The sequence below is a fragment of the Armigeres subalbatus genome, chromosome 2 (assembly GCF_024139115.2).
Source record: "Armigeres subalbatus isolate Guangzhou_Male chromosome 2, GZ_Asu_2, whole genome shotgun sequence".
Lineage (NCBI taxonomy): Eukaryota > Metazoa > Arthropoda > Insecta > Diptera > Culicidae > Armigeres > Armigeres subalbatus.
This window is the reverse complement of record NC_085140.1, coordinates 150,655,746-150,677,383: the sequence shown is the minus strand read 5'-3', so window position 1 is coordinate 150,677,383 and position 21,638 is coordinate 150,655,746. Positions and strand designations below refer to the sequence as shown.

The 21,638-nt window shown below is 42.3% G+C and overlaps 1 protein-coding gene across 1 annotated transcript in view; it reads right to left on the bottom strand.

The window, feature by feature from the left end:
* LOC134211016 (protein qui-1) overlaps nucleotides 1–21,638 on the bottom strand; it is a 267,806-nt gene that overhangs the window by 104,352 nt on the left and 141,816 nt on the right. Inside the window, exons 9-12 of the mRNA XM_062687537.1 lie at nucleotides 14,417–14,558; nucleotides 13,928–14,087; nucleotides 5,554–6,454; nucleotides 4,912–5,112 (exon numbers count right to left, since the gene is read on the bottom strand). Coding sequence (XP_062543521.1) covers nucleotides 4,912–5,112; nucleotides 5,554–6,454; nucleotides 13,928–14,087; nucleotides 14,417–14,558 — 1,404 coding nt within the window. The remainder of the gene's footprint in view (nucleotides 1–4,911; nucleotides 5,113–5,553; nucleotides 6,455–13,927; nucleotides 14,088–14,416; nucleotides 14,559–21,638) is intronic.

Sequence of the window (21,638 nt, the reverse complement as noted above, 5' to 3'; positions counted from 1 at the left end):
CTGCTGGTATCATTTTCAGCAGTCACCAGTGAGCCCAAGTACACGAATTCTTCTACCACCTCGCGATGCAAACTCGCGGTGAGTGGCTCACATTGTCATCTTTTGAACCTCTTCCTATCATGTACTTCGTCTTCGACGTGTTGATGACTAGTCCGATCCGCTTGACTTCCCTCTTCAGTCTGATGTTGGCTTCCTCCATCTTCTCAAAGTTACGTGCCATAATATCTATGTCGTCGGCGAGGCCAAATAGCTGGACGGACTTATTGGAAATTGTACCACTCGTGTTAATCCCTGCTTTTCGTATTACCCCTTCCAAAGCGATGTTGAATAGCTGACACGAAAGACACCTTGCCGTAACCCTCTGCTGGTTTCGAAGGGACTCGAGAATGCCCCTGAAACTCGAACTACGCACATCATCCGATCCATCGTCGCTTTGATCAACCGTGTCAGTTTATCCGGAAATCCATGTTCGTGCATTAGCTGCCATAGTTGGTCCCGATCGATTGTATCATATGCAGCTTTGAAGTCGATGAATAGATGCCCGAGCAGCACAAGTCAGTCAAAAATAGTTACAGCAACTTGATTGTGACTGATTCTGGTCACATATGAGTTGCAGTTGCTTCAGTGCAACATATGTGCTGCTAGGGTGAGCACGTTGTATTCGCGGCGTTGCTGCAGTACTTGGCGAATGGCGAACACCTGCTTCGTGGTGGAGCGTTCGCCCATAAAACCCGCCTGGTACTACCCCACGAACTCCCTTGCAATTGGTGCTAGTCGACGGTATAAAATTTGGGAGAGTACCTTGTAGGCGACATTCAGCAATGTGATTACGCGGTAGTTGCTACAATCCAGCTTATCGCCCTTTTTGTAGATGGGACATACGACACCTACCATCCACTCCTGCGGCAAAACTTCCTCCTCCCACACCTTGGTAAAGACCCAGTGCAGCGCTCTAACCAGTGCCTCACAACCGTGTTTAAATTGCTCTCCTGGTAGTTGGTCAACCCCAGGGGCTTTGTTGTTCTTCGGCCGGCCAATCTCCTCCTGGATTTCCTGGAGATACAGAGCCGGTAGAATTATGTGCTGCGCGCGTTCCCCCAGGTCCATCACCATACCGCCATCTTCGTTTGCCACATCGCCATTCAGGTGCTCTTCGTAGTGCTGCCGCCACCTTTGGATCACCTCACGCTCGTTGGTAAGAAGGTTCCCGTTTATGTCCTTACACATATCAGGCTGTGGCACGTGGCCCTTACGTGAACGGTTCAACTTCTCATAGAACTTCCGTGTGTTATTAGCGCGGTACAGTTGCTCCGTCTCTTCACGGTCTCGATCTTCCTGCTGACGCTTTTTCCTCCGGAAAATCGAGTTTTGTCTATTCCGCGCCTCGTGCCTCGTTCGCCCTCGTGCGGTATTGCAGCATTCTCACCCATGCTGCATTCTTCTCTTCTACTATCTGCTCACATTCGCTATCATACCAGTCGTTCCTCTGATCCGGGGGCACCGTTACAAGTGCTACCAATGGAGGATCGAATATCTCTCCAGCCATCTTCAAGAGACGCTGCGCCTAGCTGCTCTTCCGTTGGGAGTGCCACTTCCAGCTGCTGCGCGTATTCTTGGGCTAGTCTACCGTGTAGCCGCCCAATGTTAGGCCGCGGCGTCTGACTTCGACGCGTGTTGTACACCGTCGAGAGTTTTGAGCGCAGACATACTGCAACGAGGTAGTGGTCGGATTCAATATTTGCACTGCGGTAAGTGCGGACGTTCGTGATGTCGGAGAAGAATTTACCGTCTATTAGAACGTGGTCGATTTGGTTTTCCGTTTCTTGGTTAGGTGATCTCCATGTGGCCTGGTGGATATTTTTGCGGGGAAAGAAGGTGCTTCGGACTACCATTCCACGGGAGACTGCGAAGTTTATGCATCGTTGGCCGTTGTCATTCGATACATTGTGCAGACTATCCGGTCCGATGACCGGTCTATACATTTCCTCTCTTCCTGCCTGTGCGTTCATGTCACCGATGACGATTTTGACGTCCCGCAGTGGGCATCCATCTTATGTCTGCTCCAGCTGTGCCTACAACGTTTCATTCTCGTCGTCGGGTCTCCCTTCGTGTGGGCAGTGCACGTTGATGATGCTATAGTTGAAGAAACTGCCTTTAATCCTCAGCTTGCACATCCTTGCATTGATTGGCACAAACATTTTCTAATGATTCTACCTTATTGGATATAAGAAAGCTGCTTTTCCGAGCGCGAGTTACTCACTTTGTGATGGAAGTGAAATTCTCCGCAAGTAGCAGACATTTGGTTTTGGTGAAAATTTCTAGTTAGTAGTTGTAAATTTTCAACAAGGATTCAAGAAGCGTAAATCGGTTCTTCTCATACCCCCCATTTGAAACAGATAAGTGCTGGGGCCCTCCTTAGCCATGCTGAGGGTGGCTGGGTTCGATTCCCGGTGCAGGTCTAGGCAATTTTCGATTTGGAAATTGTCTCGACTTCCTTGGGCATAAAAGTATCATCGTGTTAGCCTCATGATATACGAATGCAAAAATGGTAACTTGGTTAAGAAACCTCGCTGGTAATAACTGTGGAAGTGCTTAATGAACACTAAGCTGCGAGGCGGCTCTGTCCCAGTGGGGGATGTAATGCCAATAAGAAGAGGAAAAAGAAGTGTTGGTTTGATACGATTTTTTTTTAAAGTGAAACAAAATTAATTGGCTTTGATTGCGTCGTTTGCGATCCCAACGGCATCAGTGATGGTCATCGGTGAAGTTTGCTGTTAGAAATTCATTACATATTTCACTTGAGTGCTGTTGCTACTGACGATGAGTTTTTGCAGTAACCATCGCCTAAGTCCATTATTGTTGGATGAATTTTTACTGTCACTTTGTTGGAGATTTTCGGTAAAACCATACCTCTTTTGTACATAATGATAATCTTGACAAATGAACAAGTAATTTTATTTGTACCACTCGACCGCCATCCGATGATTCGTTGCTACGGACGCCAGCTGGTACGAGCTTCGTGAAATCTCGACCGTGAATGACGCGCTGCTGCTGCTGCCACGACCGCCATAGACACCACCGAAGCGAAAAATTTCCTTCCGCCGCGCCGTTGTTACTGGGATGGTCCACGCTCTAGCGGAGCGGCCTATTCGCCGTGAAACCACGAACGAAAGAGATGCGCGCAGAAGTCACGGCTCTTTTTATGCAAAAAGAAAAATGAAGCGATAGGCCAAAAGGTGCGTACCATACATCACTCTGATGTCCGTGTTGGGGATTCACGAACGCGTTTGATTAGTTGAAAATCAAGTCGTTGTCGGCCGTTGCAGTCTTGTAAAGCAGCAAAAACAAGTTTACTTCTGCATCCGACGGTTTTGGTAATCTATTTTACCTTTTTCAAGGATTTGAAGCTTGTTTCGTTGTTAGAATGGTAGTGTTACACACTTACAGTTATTTGGCGCGGCACTGTATCGTGAGTGGCTTTTTTTGCTATAAACCCTAAAGCTTCTCTTCTTTTCGCTATGCTTTCCACTATAATTCTTCACCTACGCTTTTAAGCACTGCAGCCGGTGGCTGCCTGCGGTTTTAAACCTTAGTTGCCGGTGGCTGCCTGCGGTTTTAAACCTTAGTTGTCGGTGGCTGCCTGCGGTTTTAAACCTTAGTTTAAAACCGCAGGCAGCCACCGGCTGCAGTGCTCAAAAGCGTAGGTGAAGAATTATAGTGGAAAGCATAGCGAAAAGAAGAGAAGCTTTAGGGTTTATAGCAAAAAAAGCCACCCACGATACAGTGCCGCGCAAAATAACTGTAACCTATGTACCGAAGCGGGCGCCATTTTTCTATTGAATGGACTACATTAGTGTGTAACACTACCATTCTAACAACGAAACAAGCTTCAAATCCTTGAAAAAGGTAAAATAAATTACCGAAACCGTCGGATGCAGAAGTAAACTTGTTTTTGCTGCTTTACAACACTGCAGCGGCCGAAAACGACTTGATTTTCAATTAAGTTTTTCACAGTCGCCAAGAGTTATTGCGATAGATTAGTTTTGACATTTTTACCGGACGTGAAAGAATTAGAATTTTCAATAGATTAACGTTGATAATAATCAATAGTTTCAAACCATTCAGCAAATTGGGGGAAAGTTAGCGAGTCGGTTGATATATAAATCTTAACAATCCATTGACAGATAAAGACGATACCCTGGCAACATTTTGGTTTTATGCTGGTTTCATAACACTCTAGAAGACTAAATTATGGTCATCAAAAGCGTTATAAAACTTAAAATGTTTTTGGGGTATTAACGATTGAAATCTTACATGATTTCGTGACGGACCCCAATTTTGAAATTTTCGTTTTGTACCCTGTATCCGAGCCTTCCGCTTAGACGTAGTTTACGACAAAAATAAATGATGGCAACCAATGATGATTGGTTGAATTACGGATACTTTTAGAAATTATGAAGAGGTCTATTGTTGATATTGTAAAGTTTAAACTATTGTTGTCTTTATTTTGACTAGACTACCCTCCCCTATGATACGTTGCTTTTCAATTGTGGCGTTACATTGCTTCAATCGTAGAATACTTTTTATAAGTATCCCGCGTTTCGTGAAGCAAGATAACAATGGTTTTGGTTTGTTTCGAATCCTTCATCTGAACTCTCAAACTTATTTTGTAATGCACCGAGTTCATGATAAAGCTGCAATCATGACCCGGATCAAACTGATTCGAAAATACTACGAAGGCTACAAATTAAAATGCCACATTGTCATACAGAAACGGAGCACAATGAAATATCAACTTTTCATATTAAGAGAAGGTATCGTGCTAAATCCCGTCATAACTAATCTCGAACTGCCACCGTCAGCTCGAGCGACGGTACCCACACCCCTTCTAGTGCTAACGTGTGTACTTACTCGACTTTCTGCTATTTTGTGCGCTGGATATCTCGTCGCTCTCCTCGCTATCCGGAGGGAAGAACAAATTCACAATTTCCGAATGGACCGCCCGGGAGATATCCGGTGTCATGTAGCGCACTTTGGTGATTTCCGAGCAGATGCTGTGTCGCCAAACGATGAGCAACTTTCCGGACATTAGCTTCTCCCGCAAAAGGGTTCCTGAGGTCGGTCATCAAACAAACGGTGGGATTCCATCGGATGACATGGGGGGATTAAATTTTAAATGAAATTTACACACGTTTGGGTGAAGTGCGGGCAGTGATCATTGGGAAGAAAAAGAGCAAAATGTTGATTAGAATTTCCATTTGATGTTGTATACACCGCACAGTTGGCGAAATGGTTGAAATCATTTTCATTGAATTCATTTCGAAATGGCCTACAATGTAATAATTCAGTTTTGTTTTGTTATTAGAGCTCTACACATCTACAAAGTATAACATTCAGTAACTACGTTTTCTGAAATCTTAAAAATTGTGCACATTTGGTTCACAATCAATCAAAAGTATGTGACTAGAAAGCCAAACAAAAGCAATCTCAATCGTTGATTCGCCATTTTCTCACTGTGACACCTATGAATAGAAATTGTAAAATGACACATACTCATCTCATTCCGTGCAGTCCGGAAGGTGGAGAAATTGAAGCCCCCCTCATTCGTGTCGATGAGTGCCTCCGAGTCCTGAGTGGGCATCAAAAGCTCCAGAAACTCGGTTTCGGTCAGCCCATACTCCGAGCACGTGATGTAGATAGCCAGTTTGCTGAAGCCTTTCACTCCAAACCGCCGCTCCATCGCATCGAAAATGTTGTTCACGTATGCTTCAAAGGATTCCGAGTTATCCGCTTTCCGCACAATTGTCTCGTCCTGCTCCAACGATAGATCGAAGAAATAATCTGAGTATTTAAACCGTTCCTTCTGCATCGGTGTCAGTTTGAGTGAGTCGATCGGAACAGTGGTTGAGACGACGAGGAAAACGTTCCACGGCAAGCTAATCGGCAGCCACGATAAAGCTGCCACGATGTCGCAGTCCAGTGGGTTCAACCTGTGCAGATCATCAATGAAGAGAAACAATATCTCGTTGTGCAAATCTTCGCAGTGCTTCAGCAGGTTCTGGAACCAGTTATTGATGTAGAGCGGATCAAACGAGGCATCCTTTGGTAAATAGCCCTCCGGTATATTGAGTATAATTGCCAGCTGTTGACAGATTACTCTCAGCAGTTCCAGGTTGTAGGCGGACCGGGGTGTGGCAGAAGCGTACCGGATCACACGATGCACTTTAATGTGCTCGAACCACTCCGTTAGCTGCGAGTAAATATGCGACAGAAGCGTGCTTTTGCCACTGCCATGACCACCGTAGACGAAGTACGGTGGGTGCCGGCTGCCGGAGCGATAGTTTTGCTGCACGTTCTGTCGTATCCGGTCTGGGACTTTGGATGATATGTATTTGCCGGCGCTGAGATGTTCATTCAAGTACATTAGGTGGGTCGAATGCTCGTGAAATATTTCCTGCAAGTAAACGTATTAAGCAGAGAGGAGACATAGTCAAACATCGTCACAGTAGCAATTTAATTATGTTATGCTTGCTGATGTGTTCACTGTTCATATTAATTCTGTACGGAGTAATGAAGGTAAAATGTGCGTGCTTATTGGTTCTAGCACGATAGAGGCACCTTCAGTTATTTTGCAGTTTTAGTGTTACAGGCATGCTGCAGCGGTACCAAAACTATCTTTATTAAGTAGACAGAAGTACAATTGAAACAATAATGACTCTGGAATTGAAATACACTTTTTGTGATGTTCTCAAGACAACTGTTTACAGTGCCGAGGTTGGAACTCGTTTGAAGAATATTCGAAACATGATTCGATTCACTTGTCGTACTAAAGTAGTGGAATCAAATGAAATAGTACATTACTAATAAATACATTCCACTAAAAGCGTCAAATAATTGTCTTACCAAATGCTAGATAAATCGAACCATTGGTACTTCGCGTACTTGAAGGAATAACATAGATCCCATCTCGCGATCCTTGGCCTCTTACCCAGCAACTCCTATCCCTACCTTCTCGTGGCGCTAACCGGGATACGAGTAACCTTGTGAAAGGTCGGTAACGATAATCAACCCCGGTGGGAACTATGGCCGTATGCTGACAGGGAGCGGGGGGTTTGCTTCTCTCCGGAAATGAAAATCTTTCTGAGCGTCTGTTCCTCCATGTTAGGAGCGGCTCACAACAGCGTCTGTTCTCCATGTATGCGTGTTGAGAATGAAGGGCTAATTCTTCAACTATAGCATCTATGCCCCAACGAACGATAAGCCTGATGACGTGAAGGATGAGTTCTATGAGAGCCTTGATAAGGCCTACGAAGAGTGCCCAACACACGATGTAAAGATTGCAATCATCGGGGATGCAAATGTGCAGATCGGAAGAGAAAGTTTCTTTCGCCCTGCCATTGGTACTGAAAGCCTTCATTCCGCTACCAACGATAATAGTCTGCGACTTGTAATCTTTGCTGCTGCTAGAGGGATGCCATTAAATCGGTGGTTGACACTGCAAAAGTCGCCATCGAATGCAAGCGGTGTGGTATACGTTACTGCGAAGTAATAACACTCGATGTGCGGAATGCATTCAACAGTGCGTGCTGGATGGAGATCGCGAACTCGTTGCTTCGGCTGGAAGTACCTGTAGGGCTGTACAGGAAGTTACTTTCAGAATCGAGTATTGATCTACGAGACAGACGAAGGCTTGGTTAGCGCCCCCATCACGGCAGGTGTCCCACAGGGATCCATTTTGGGTCCATTACTGTGGAACGTGATGTACGATGACGTGCTGAGGTTAAAGCTCCCACCAGGTGTCAAGTTAGTGGGATTCGCCGATGACGTAACCATGACCGTGTACGGAGAATCCATCGAGGAGGTCGAATTGACTGCAGCCTATTCGATCAGTCTAGTGGAGGAATGGTTGCGCAGCAAGAAGCTCCAGCTGGCGCATCATAAAACGGAGATGATAGTCGTTGACAACCGGAAATCGGTTCAAGAGGCGACAATTAGAGTCGGCGGCTGCGACATCACCTCCAAGAGATCTCTGAAACAATTGGGGGTGATGCTAGACGATAAGTTGAGCTTTAAAAGTCACGTCGACTACGTCTGCAAGCGCGCGTCGACGGCGATAGCAGCCCTATCGAGGATGTTGGCGAAAACCTCTAGGGTGTGCTCCAGCAAGCTCAGGTTTCTGGCAAGCGTGGTGGTTTCAATACTACGAGGTCCAGCCTGGGGATCGGCGTTCAGTGTAATCTGCAACGTGCGAAAGCTGGAAAGTACTCATAGGCTAATGTGCCTGAGAGCCATCAGTGCATATCGCACCGCCACGCCCTCAGGGGCACCGATAACGCTCGAAGAAATATCGAGGCAGCAACGGTAGCCAAATGGCAGAGGAAGTGGGACAGCTCGGACCCATCGTCTAATTCCACGTGTGTCGGCATGGCTTAGCAGACCTCATGGAGAGCTTAACTTTGCCTTGACCCAGTTCTTAACAGGCCACGTATGCTTCAAGTGGTACCGACACAGGTTCGGACACGCGACTTCTACCGCCTGTTGGCAATGCCCAGACGTGACAGAAACGGCTGAACACACCCTGTTCACATGCCCCCGGTTTGAAACGGAGAGGCGTGCGATGTGGGAAGCATGTGGAACGGACACTACCGCCAAAACTGTGCCAGAACCCAGAACAGTGGAGAGCGGTCGCAAGAGCGACGTCCAGGATAGACGACATCCTATAACGAAGTTGGCGAATAGAGCAGCAGCAGGCAGCCTTTACGGATAGCGAATCATGAGTACTCCGCCGTGGAAGTCGTGAATACATGTGTCGATAATGAATGGGAACGCCAGCGCCAGCTACCGCGCGTAGCCTCAGAATGTGACGAAACTGACGATTTCGGAGGAGCTCCCGCTTTCGAGGAGCTTCTCGTCGGAGTAGGTTAGATCCGCAGACAGGGACTATCCGAGTCGTTCGCGATCGTGACCGGGGAGGGAGCTAAATGGCTCAACGAAGAAGGTGAGAGCTGAATGGCTCAAGGCACTCGAAACTCGGTTATCGGAGTAGGTTAGGCCCACCGCCGGGGACCAGCTGAGTAGATCGTGGCGTGCGAATGCACCGGATCCGGGTCGTCGCGGCACCATTGAACCGGAAGCTATCTCCACCCGGAATCATTGGATTCCGGTCACCTGTTGAGATGGGTCGTCGGTTACGGGGGAGCTTTCGAAGCTTTCGATGGGGAACTCCCCATCGAAGTAGGATTGATTCACCACCGGGGACTATCCGAGTAGCTCGCGACCAAGGCGTGAGCTATATGGCTCATCGGTTAATCAAGAAGCTAAAAGGCGCAGTGCATGGGAAATCGATTAATCGGAGTAGGCTAGGTCCACCGCACCGGCTTCGGGTCGTCGGGGCTCCACTGTACCGGAAGCTATCTCCACCCGAATCTTTGGTCTGACCTCGGCACTCGTCCTGTCACCCGTTGAAGTGAGAATGTACGTAGGACTTGAGCGGAACTATGAACATGCTAACCAGGTGAAAGTGTAGTGTTGGTAAGGTAACAGCCTTCCACGGATGCGGGTCGTCGGTATCGGGGGAGCTTCCGCCGCCGGGGGACTCCCCGTCGGAGTAGGATAGATCCGCCGCCGGGGACTATCTTAGTAGCTTGCGAGTACGTTGAGAGCTAAATGGATCTAAAAATAAAAAGAAAATAACACAAGGAAAAAATAAAGGGCTCAAGGGCTCAACGGTTTTGTGTGCTTGCTGGCACCAACAAGGGAGCCAAAGGGATCAGACGTAAGACCAAAACATCGAAGAGAGGCACTGTAAAAGGTGTCGATTTGGCAGGGCATTAGAAGAGAGGGTAACTCAAGTAACCCTCTATTACTTAGATGAGTTTAGTGGGTCCGGCGGTCTGGCCTGCTGCCTTCCACGCCAACCCCACTCCCTGAGTGATAATTTCAGGTGTCTGTATGCAGATTTGCCTTCATCCCTCTATAAAAAAAGACCACGTGCTGACCAACGGACGACATTTCTCGTATGTTATAGATGTAGGGGCCTTTAGAAGTCCGAACATTGACTCGAATCACTACCTTGTAGTTGCAAAAATTCGGGCGCGACTATCTAGCGTCACGAATTCACGAAGCAACAGAACGATGCGTTTCAATATCCAACGCTTGTCAGTTGAAGGAGTTGCTGACCAGTACCACCAGAAGCTCGACGAGCGGATAGGAGATGCCACCGGATCTGGCGACGTCAACAGATTGTGGGAAAATATCCACGAAGCTGTTTCTACAACAGCGCATGAAGTGTTAGGCGCTACACAGTAGAGTGGCCCAGCCTAATATGGGGAGAAAAAAAGTCGTCCGATTCTACGGGGCACCCTCCAGGATTTTTCCTTTAGGTAAGAAAATCATTCTCTGAAAATTTCAACCTGATCAATTATTGCATGAGCTGGAGCAATTGATTTGAAGTTAATATGGGGGTTGCAGCAGAAATATATGGGAAAATACACCTCTATTACTATTTCGTACAGGAAATTAGATGGCAGAGTTAGAACGAGCCCAGATTTGCATGAAATGAAGTTAACATGCCCATGAACAATTCGAGATAAAATTCTACTACTACTAAATAAAATTTAAATCAGTTTTTGGCTGATTTATTTGGAGTTGGGTTGAGCACTTTGAAATTCATTAATTGCCATGCAAACATATGCATGCAATCAAAGGTACCTGCGATGCGTGATTTCGCGCGCACTGAAACATAAGTAACTTCGATTACATGCGCTTGTTTCCAAGGCAATTAATGAATTTCAAAGTGCTCAACCAAACTCCAAATAAAACCGCTAGAAACTTATTTAAAGTTTATTTAATCATAGCAGAATTTTATGACAAATTGTTTATTGGTATGTTAACTTCATTTTCTGCAAATCTGGGCTCAATCGGGCTATTCCATCCAATTTCCTGTACGAAATAGTAGCAGAGGTGTATTTTCCCATATATTGCGACTGAAACCCCCATATCAACTTCAAATCAATTGCGCCAGCTTATGCAATAACCGATCAGGCTGAAATTTTCAGAGAATGATTTTCTTACCCAAAGGCAAAATCCTGGGGGTGCCCCGTAGAATCGGACGATTTTTTGTAACCTGGGCCAGTTTACTGCACAGCGACGCCAACGAAATGGTTGATTTGATGAGGAGTGCCAGCGAGTGACGGACGAGAAAAATGTTGCTAGGAGTCGAATGCTAGTGGCTCGTACCCGTTCCAACAGAGAGCGGTACAGTTCAGCAAGGGCAGAAGAGAAACGAATCCACCGCAGAAAAAAGGCAACACGAAGAGAGTGTGATAACTGAAGTGCAGGAGAACATGGACAGAAACGGTATGCGGAGGTTTTACGCAACTGTCAATGACGCGCGGCATAAGACTGCGCCAGTGTCCCCCATGTACGATGACCGAGAGGTGAATTCCCTGACAGACAAGACTATGGTGGCAGTCAGGTGGAAGGAGCACTTCGAAGATTTGTTGAACGGTGGAAATGAAGGTGTATTAAGGAGCAGGATAGACATAGTCTGCGACGGTAAAGCTGTGGAACCACCAACGCTGAACGAGCTAAAGAAGGCTCTAAACGAGCTGAAAAACAGTAAAGCTGCTGGGAAGGACGAGATCCCGGTCGAGCTTCCCAAACACGGAGGTGAGTAGCTGCATCAATCAATCCACCACATTATCCAGAAAATATGGGAGGATGAAGAACTGCCTGCCGGCTGGTTGGATGGCATCATATGCCCAATCTTTAAGAAAGGGCATAGACTAGAGTGTGCCAATTACAGAGAGATCCCCCATCCTGTCGCGTATCCTGTTTAATAGACTGTCTGTGTTTCTGTGTTTAACAGACTCGTTTGTGACCTTAGACGGATTGAAGCAGGGTGATGCACTTTCGAATTTATTGTTCAACATTGAACTCGAGGGCGCTATTAGGAGATCTGGCGTGCAGAGGAACGGCACTATCATCACACGGTCGCATATGCTCCTGGAATTTTCGGACGACATCGGCCTCCCCCGATACCGACAACCCGCATCGATCGCAGAGGAGTAGTAGAGGATTACGAAACCAGCTTAGGTCCCGCAACATGCTCTATATGGGATCAAAAACAGGGTTTTATGTTTTCATCCGACGTTTCGGACACATGTATTGTGCCTTTTTCAAGGAGGTCACTATGATCCGTTTTATTGTCACATTAGCCCTCAACATAGGACCTATTTGTCACCACAATTCGTTTGCTCTGTCTTGTGTGAGGTAGGGCGGAAATTTGAATTGACCCGGCTCGCAGAAACTTTTTGGTGCACTTTTCTGTTTGGCGCCAAACCTGGCAGTAAAATTTAGTAGCAGCCATCTACGCGCAACGGTTGCTGTGATCTTGAAATTGTTTAGAAATTTGTTGGAAAACTCACTAGGAATTCTTTGAAGTATTTTTTCCATAAACTTCCAATTTCTGAAATTACTCAAAAACTTTCCTAAGATACATCGGAAACTCCTCCAGAAATTTCTTGGAATATTCATCCAGGTGTTATTTCGGGAATTAATCCAGAAAATCGTTTGAAAAATATTCCAAACATTTTTTGTCCCATGTCCCGTAGTGTGCTAACAAAGATGAAATTTGCTCTGCAGAAATTCCATGGAAAATTTTCAAGACTCAGTAAAATTTAAAGTAAAAAAAAATGTATGTATTATGTGGAAAACCATTTCCAAATTTTTGATGAAACTTTATATTTGGTATTTGCTTTCACTCTTTAGTACATGTATTTATGTATTATATCATGTTTTAGTATGTATTTACTTTAACTTCTTTTTTTTTTTCATTTCATTTCCAAAATTGCTATTTAGGCGTACGTGCTGTTTTTTCAAGCTACTACATAGCAAGAAGTCACCTCAATGATTTCGTGTGCTTGATAGAGAAAACGTACGATAAAATGGGAATGGAAAGATGAGTACCTCTTTTATTCCGTAATAACTAGCAGGGAGCTGTAAGTCTATCACAAATAAACTAACACGAATGAAAAAAAGTTTCCAATGTGATGTACCTACAGAAAGGATCCTTATATCTCGGTTCGGAATAGTGAACATCCTCTTGAGCCACTGATAAGGTTGGAGCTCCGGCTTGTGATTTTGATAATAAGAAAGCAATAAAACGTGCCATACCCAGGAGCAGATGTTTCTTGCTTTGCTGCAACGAGCGTACCTGAGTTGTAAAATCCTGTCCTGAATGTAGAATAAATGTGAAAAAGGATTCTGTCTGCTCTTCTATTTTAGGTAGTGCATCATTTATGCTCTCCTTTTTTTGTACTGTAAAGATGTACTGAATGGCTGTACTGTCACCTAATAAGCTAACGTTCGTAATTCTCTGCTATGAACTCAATTATTTGATTGCAATCCACACATGTTTTGCTTTCTAATAGATAATCATTCTTATCATTCCCATCTATCTGTTATCTTTGGTTTGTTACACTATGCCAAGGTTGAAAAGAAAATACATAAATAGTATTTTTATAAACGAATTTGAACTATGGCCCAATGGCTATGAACTATGGCGAATTTGAACTATGGCTCAAGCTATGGCAAAATACACGAATTTGAACTATGGCCATGGCTAACATTTGAAAAATAGGGGTGATGACGGCTTTGGCAGGTTTTGTTCTATTATTGGCAGGGGGTTTTTTATGACTGATTATGCTCAAATTTAGCCCAAACATTCTTTGCATATCAAAGAATATTGTGACCAAATTTCATAAAATTCGGTCGACAAAAACCCCCCTGCCAATAATAGAACAAAACCTGCCAAAGCCGTCTGTTCCCCTACTATATTTTATACTAATATTAATTTTTCAGATGCATATTTGATCATTTGGGACACCGTTTTACATACGCGATCTGCACGATAAATTTGACTCACCTGAACAGTTTTCTTCCGGCCCTTGCCACCGTTTGGGTCCTTTGCAAGGCTTTGGTCGATGGCGTTTTTCAGTTTGTCGTACACTAGCTCTTTGAAGTCATTCAGATAAGTTTCATGACTGTCCAATTCGGGATCAATTCCGTTTTCCGTCCAAGGTGCCCTGGAAACGACAAGCCACAATAAACCGATCAACCCTTCTTTTTCGTTACAAATACTTAAGGTTTTACTAAGGATGTAACATTGCACCCGTAGCTGATATAAATTGATATTTATTAGTGGCACTAAGCTCGAGCCACACTAGAAAAGCTATTGGTAATAAAGTGCAGGTATGAACTCTACGATATCTACCACGCAATGGTTATCGCAGGGTCGTGATTGTAGTGAACCAAATTGACAGAAGTGCCAATAAAATCGATTACAACTATTGGCAGTACCGCAGGCGGCAGGGCAATCAGTAAGCACTAACACCGAAGGAAAAGAAAAACTCACGTTAACGTTTCTTGATTGTCAGCAGGTAGTGCGTCCCGTAGAGATGATTTTATTTGTTCCACAAGACTCTCGTCGGTGGGGCCGTTCCCATTTTCCGCATCCCACTGGCGATAAATAGCCAACATGTTCTCCTTCGAGCAGGCTATAAAAACAGAACCGAGAAGAAAAAGACAGTTGGGGTAAGTGTTCCGATGTAAGGAGTAAATGTTTTTATCATGGTTTTTCGGATAAGCTTCCGGTTGTAAGGAACGTGCGTGACTTGAATAACATTACGGGAGCGAAGGTGAAAATAAGTGAGTGTTCAAGGAAGGGGAGAACAGTGCATAACGCACCTCCGGGGCAAAATGACCTCACTCATAAAATTACTCATATAATCTTTTGCAGGACATTTATGAACGGATATTACCATTACAATTCAAAATTTGTTATCTATTATTGAGCTAGATTGGAAAAAGGAGCATAATACCTTAATATTCACTCAAATTTAACGATTTACGATTCTTCCACCTCACCCGTAAGATTATAGTTCAATCTATTAAGAAAAAACGATCAACCATGCGTCCACTATGATTTTTTTATTACGCGTTGAAATGGTTCGGTATTCTTGTTTATATTGGTAGAAATACCGAAAAAGCTTAAGGGGTTCATTTTGGACTGTTCTCCCCTACTTTTTCTCTCTTGAACTTGGGACTACCCATAAACATTTCTGGAGCAAACAGATACGTCTGAATAAGATTGTATTTAAGCAATAATAACTGATGTATAATAAATGTGCTTCTTAGATGTACTTGTTATCTATATTCTATATTTCATTAGAAGACAAATGAAGGCCCTATATGGATTAAGACATATACATAATATTTATGTATTCAATTTGGCTGAAATTCTAACAGGCACCGATTTTTCTGGAATTCTAACAGGCACCTGGAATATACAGAGGTCCATAGAGAAGGTTTGTCTTCATAATTATTTCCAACAGAAACGCGTAAGAGCAAGAAATATGTGATAACATTTATTTCATTAATTAAAGTTTCCAAGCTGTTTTAAACGTGCTTTCAAAACGTCAGCCCATTCGAATCGCTACGAAAAGAGATTTCGGCCCGCAAACATGACCATTATGAATGCAATTCGAGTTTCTCATTATACATATCTCCACCAGTACAGTGTGGTACTAAAATGAACAAAAATTCATTAATTTAAACACATGTTTGGAAAAACCAAAGGCCTCTAAGGAGTTTAAAATACTCTTACCGTTCAAGGGCATTTCAGCATGGAAATAGTTCTGATAGATTCGATATTCCTGATGATCTTTCAAGTTACAACAATGTGCACCATGCTAGCTAATCTTATTAATTCTATTTATTTATCTACTCTCTCATTGAAATGATAATCTAACACGAAATTATTATTATTGACCTTGACAATTTAGGAAATAATTTCCTCTTCCACCTCCCTTCAATTTTGATATTTATGGGGAAAAGGAATCTGCCAAATTTCATCCACAGCAAACAACTCTGCTTTCAACAATCCTAACAAACACCATCACCCACTTGAGGATACCCACAGCGCACACACCTCTATTAAGTCAAAGCGTCGAATATTGCTGTCAAGTCCACTCCATCGAGGGTGTCTCACAGATCACACCAAGTTGTGCTGGCTCTGACATATTTTCAGAAATAACCCGCGTGAGGGCTCTTCAATATTATTCCAATAAATGGGAACGACCATCTCGATCTAACGAGAGGAAATAGACCATTCATTTCTGTGGTGAAGTTTAGAGAACCGATTACCGAAAACAGTTCAAAACAGTGACATTTCAATCAAGCTCAAAAAGATTTCGATTTCGAGCAAAACTGTCACAATTCAAAATCAAAATATTTCTCCAACAACATATGATTCGGGCCGAAAAACCATCAATTCTGAAACAAGAAAAATGAAGTTCATGTTTTATATGTCGTTAATTCGTTATGACTGAAATAGAATATTATTTTATTGCCAAAAACATATTGATGCTGTACGTAAATGGTTATGTTATAACAGCATTTTTTTTTGAATAGTTGGAAAACCATTCGAAATCTACAAAACTTTAGCTAAAACAAAACTCGCGCCTTTTACTCCAGGGGACTGGAGAGAAGACATATACGCTTACCCATACGCGTTCAATATGGCGTCTAATGTTTATGTTTCAATCTCGATTAGTAATTCATGATAAGAAAGCTTCGGAAGTATCGGCGGGCTTTTTTCGACATGAGGAAGCCATACAAACAAAAAGGGCTCGATATACCTCAACTAGTTGCAAGCTTTCGCCAGGAAAAGTTAATTGCCGATAATTAGCAGTTAGCACTAACTACGTACGAACCAATCACCCAAGATGAGCAGTTGAAATCCGGTATACCACCCTGAAACTAGGTACCAAAAACGATGTTGGGTAGAGTACCATTCTACCGCGGATGAGAGGCGTTTCACCATCCTGGCTTACTCACATTACCGACAGCACATCCGGGTTTCAAGCTGTTTGCTCATTGCCACCAACATAAATGGATTTGAGTAAAAAAAAGTCAAGCTCTTTTAGTGGAATGTCTTCAACTGTCATACGACGAGTGCAGTACTTTCCATTCAATTCCACCACGTTTTATTATCTTTGCAAATACGTGTCCATGAAAATTGCCTCGCCATAACAAAAAGGTGCTGGAGATGTTAACACTGTTCACATTTTAGAACCAAATCCAGATGTCACACAGGTCGGAGTACGGCATCACTGTTCGGCCTTCTCCCCCTGTTTCCAACTTAGTATTCTGAATATTCCAAAATCTGGACAAAAATATTGAGAATGCATCATATACTATTTTGAGAGTCTATTCAGACTACACTGGATTCTGTTTTTACACGATTTACATTTTCTCAATTTTGCACTCATCTATCCTAAATGTTTTACACATGTTAATTACCATGTAATTTTTCTTTGAATAATTTAGGATTTTTTGAAACATGTTGCAGACTTTGGTGGCAAATTGAAATCAAAAGATCAAAATTACGAGTGAAAATCGTGTAGAAACAAAATCCTGTGTACAAGCTTTATCACTTGATAAGGAGTGTCTTGATATCAAAGCTCCCAAATGTCAAATCATAAAGATCGTAATTTGAAAAGACTGTAAGTTTCATTGAAGCCTTCAAGAATATTTAAACATATGGATAAAGAATTGTGACAAACTATATCCTATTCAAATTTTCATTTGAGTCTTTTTTACCATCATTGAATAATACCAAAACATTAGAAAAGTATATCACTTGATAACTTTCCCTTAAAACTACAGTTATTAATGAATTCGTTTGTTAATAATTTGAACTAGCTCAAAAGCCTATTAGTGGTTGCATACGAAGAGCTTTTGCTGGATAGAAAAGGGGCTAATCCCGAAACTAAACTTGTGATTAGATATTTTGAACTGCTCTGGATAAAGCAGAGCTCGTTATCTTCTTGCTCACATTCTGATTGGTTTCTAAAAAGTCGACTAAGAATCGATCACACTGATTTACATATGGCCAATTAGTCTTACAAACAGTTTATAAATTTAATCATCCAAGTAGTGGTGTGCGCCGCCGCGCCACGCCGCCGCCGCCGACAGTTTTTGGCACGCCGGCGCCGCCGTCATTTTTGCATCGGCGCGCCACCGTTTGAAATTCGTCACGACGTTGGTCAATTATTTTCCACGCCGAAGAAGTCCGCAGAATTTTCCGTTAAAAATAGGGCGTTTATTGAAATTTCCGTAGATTTATCCGCATTGGGGTAACTAGCTCCAATGCTCAGGGGGACTATAGTCCCTTCATCTTTTTTCTCTAGTTTGAGCTTTTTTTTTTTAAATTCTCGAACATTTTCCCATTTCATTAAGCTTTCTTATTGATAATGTGATAAATACGGTTCAACCACCTAAGGTAATTTCGGATCAATCACACTCATCCATATTCATTTTTCTCAAGTAGGGGAACTGTTTCGTTTTTCATTTCACTGAACATATATTCATCTCATCGCAAAGCGAAGAAATACAGCACCAATATGGCAGCTTCTTTTTGCTAACACATGCTCACTGGTGAAAAAAAATCACAAAAATGAAAACGAGCCAAATTCCCTTTCATTGCTTTGTTTTTGATGCTATGGAAATAGGAGCTATGGGATGAAGTGCCAAACCTTGCCCCTATGTGCTTTCAGCTGTAGCCCATAGTATCGATAGTTGATAGCGTACGGCTTTGCATCTAAGTGTAGTAGCGCTCGGTTTTTCCCGCACACTAAAAGGAAAATATGTCACACCGTTAGGCAGTGGAAATTATTACTATCTATCTCAAATGAAGAAAAAGGCGACATTCCTCCAAGGATTCTGAGGACAATAAACCAGGGATTCCGACAGGAATGTTCCAGGGCTTCCAATGAGAATCTTATGAACATCCTCCACCATCTTGGAATTTCGACTTCCAGGAATATTCCAGGAATTTGAACGGGAATGTTCTAGTGAATCCGACAGAATCGTTTCAGGAATTCCAATGAAAATCTTCTAGAGATTCCGAATAGAATCCTTCAGGAATTCAGACGAGAATATTCAGGGATTTCGTAGGTAATGTTCCAGGAATGTAAAAGCAAATTGTCGAATGATACCGAAGCAATATGTAGAGGGATCCCGAAGAAAATCGTAAAGGGACTCCGAATCAATCCACCAGAGATTCCGTAAAGAATTCTTCAACGATTCCGAAGGGAACCCTTCATGTTTAAGCAAATCGTTGAAGGATTCCGAAGCAAATCTTCGAGGGATTCCGAAGTAAATCGTCGAGGGAGTCCGAAATTAATCTTCTAAGAAATCTGATGCAAACCGACGAAGTATTTCGAAGTGAATTGTCGAATAATTCCGAAGCAATTCGTCGAGGGATACCAAAGAAAATTATCAGAGGGATTCCGATCGTCGAGGGATTTCGAAGCAAATCATCAGGGATAAGTAGCCAAAACGTCGAGAGACTCCAAAATAAATATTCAAGGAATTCTGAAGCAAATCGTTGAAATATTCTGGAATAAATCGTCAAGGAATTTCGAAGCAAATCTCCGAACAATTTCGAAACAGATCTTCGAACGAATCCGGATTAATTCCGAAGCAAATTAACGAGAGATTCTGAAACAAATCCTTCATGGATTATGAAGGGTATCTCCCACAGATGGGTATTCCTTAACGTTAACGAAAGGAATCCAGTGTGAATTCTTCTGGACTCCGGTTGGAATACTTTAAATTAAAATATTGGTGCAACTTGATGAAATTATAACATGAAAAGAAAAAGTACCGAATTTGTACACTTTTTGATTATTTACTAAAACTGCAATATCTCAGCCCCAGAACAACATTTCTTGGATCTTCTTTTTATGAAAATACTCCTTATAAATAGCTCTTTGTAGAATGTAAGTTTTTCTGAACGAGAAAAAAATATTTTTTGTGTGAGGATGAAATAACTTCAAAAATTAGTCAAAAAATGTGCTTTTTTTGATATTTAAAAAGTTCTGCAGACTATAAACACGTATGATACCAAAAACTAATTCATGGAGAATATGGGCAAAGATCCACAGAAAAATAAAAATATATAAAACGAATGAATGACCCACAAAAAAAAATTGAAAGGACCCAATATTTGATTTTTTACCTTGAAAAAACTCATTTTTCAAAAATCGATCTGGCGCGACCTCTAAACGATTTTCTAGAAATTTGGTTTGTTCTACAAAAATTATCCAGACAGGTATATCTTTCATTACAGGGTTGAGCATCATGACTTACCATCATGACATCAGTTACCAAAATTTGGCTATTTGTAAATTTACGGTGACTGATAATAATTGGAGAGGACAATCAATACACTAAAACAGAGACCTACACTATCAATATCAATAGGAGTGTTCACTTAACGACGTAGTTTGTTGCGTATCTGTTTATATAACTGCAATCCTTTTTAACTTCAATTCGATAGTTGCAATAGTTTTGCAGTTATCGGACCGCTAAACTTCAAACTGATGTCAGACTCAATGACAGCTGCATTGCGTTGCACATTGAGATGCACTTTTATTGCATCTGACGTTGATTGACAACCGTTTGACGTCTAGAAAGCGTTGCAGTTACCGAACAGCATTCGTTAACTGAAAAGTTAACATTTTGCATTTATCGAACGGCTACTGTATTTGAAACATTTCATAAATATTGCTTATGCTGTTTAGTGAATAGCCCTAATAGGTATCAATCAAGCCACTATTGGTATAATATCTCAAGATTTTAAATATATCCACAGAAGTATCTTTTAAAAGAAATTATGAATAATATTATCTTAAATTTTTAGGACTAATAAACGCAATTGGAAAAGGCCCACTAATTTTCCATGAACATTGAAGTTCTTATGCCACCACTCCTTTATGGAACATTCATCTGCTAAGGAAGCGTGACTTGAGGAAATGCTAAATCTGTATTTTTCGCTGACACTTGATAATCTATTGAGATTAGTTGCCTACTCAGACCTCTATTTGATCATGTTAAAAAAAATGAGTTAGTGTCGAAACGCAGTTAAGGTTAATGAAATAAAATTTTGGCTATAACATTAAAGATTGTGGTCCAATCTAAAACAGAATTTATACAAAACAATGTAACAGCACCATCGAATGCAACTTGATGCAATAAATCGGTTGAGGAGAAAAAAATATTTTGGTCTGTGTTCTGAGCCCATAGTTCCATCTGACCCATTTTCGATAATAAATGAAAAAGGACTCCCCGTTGAAGGTAACTTGTTGCCAGTTAATCGGTTGAGGATAAGTGCCGGATAGATGAATAAGTTTTTAAGATGCATTCTGCGTATAAAAAAATGTATTTTGGCCATAGCTTCCGATCCCATAGTCGAACTATCCAACTAATTTTCAATAGAAAACAATGGAACAACATTCTGCGTCGAATGTAACTTGTTACGAGCAAATTGGTTGAGGATAAATGCCTGAAAAATGAGCAAGATTTTTTTACGCGTTTTTGGCGTAAAAAATATATTTTAGTCATAACTTCTGATCCCTTAGTCAGATCTGGCAAATTTTCAATTGGAAATAATAGGACAGGTTTTTGCGTCGAGTGCAACTTGTTGCGAAGCACCCACACAGACATCACCTTAATTCATCGAGCTGAGTCGATTGGTATATAACACTATGGGTCTCCGGGCCTCCTGCTTC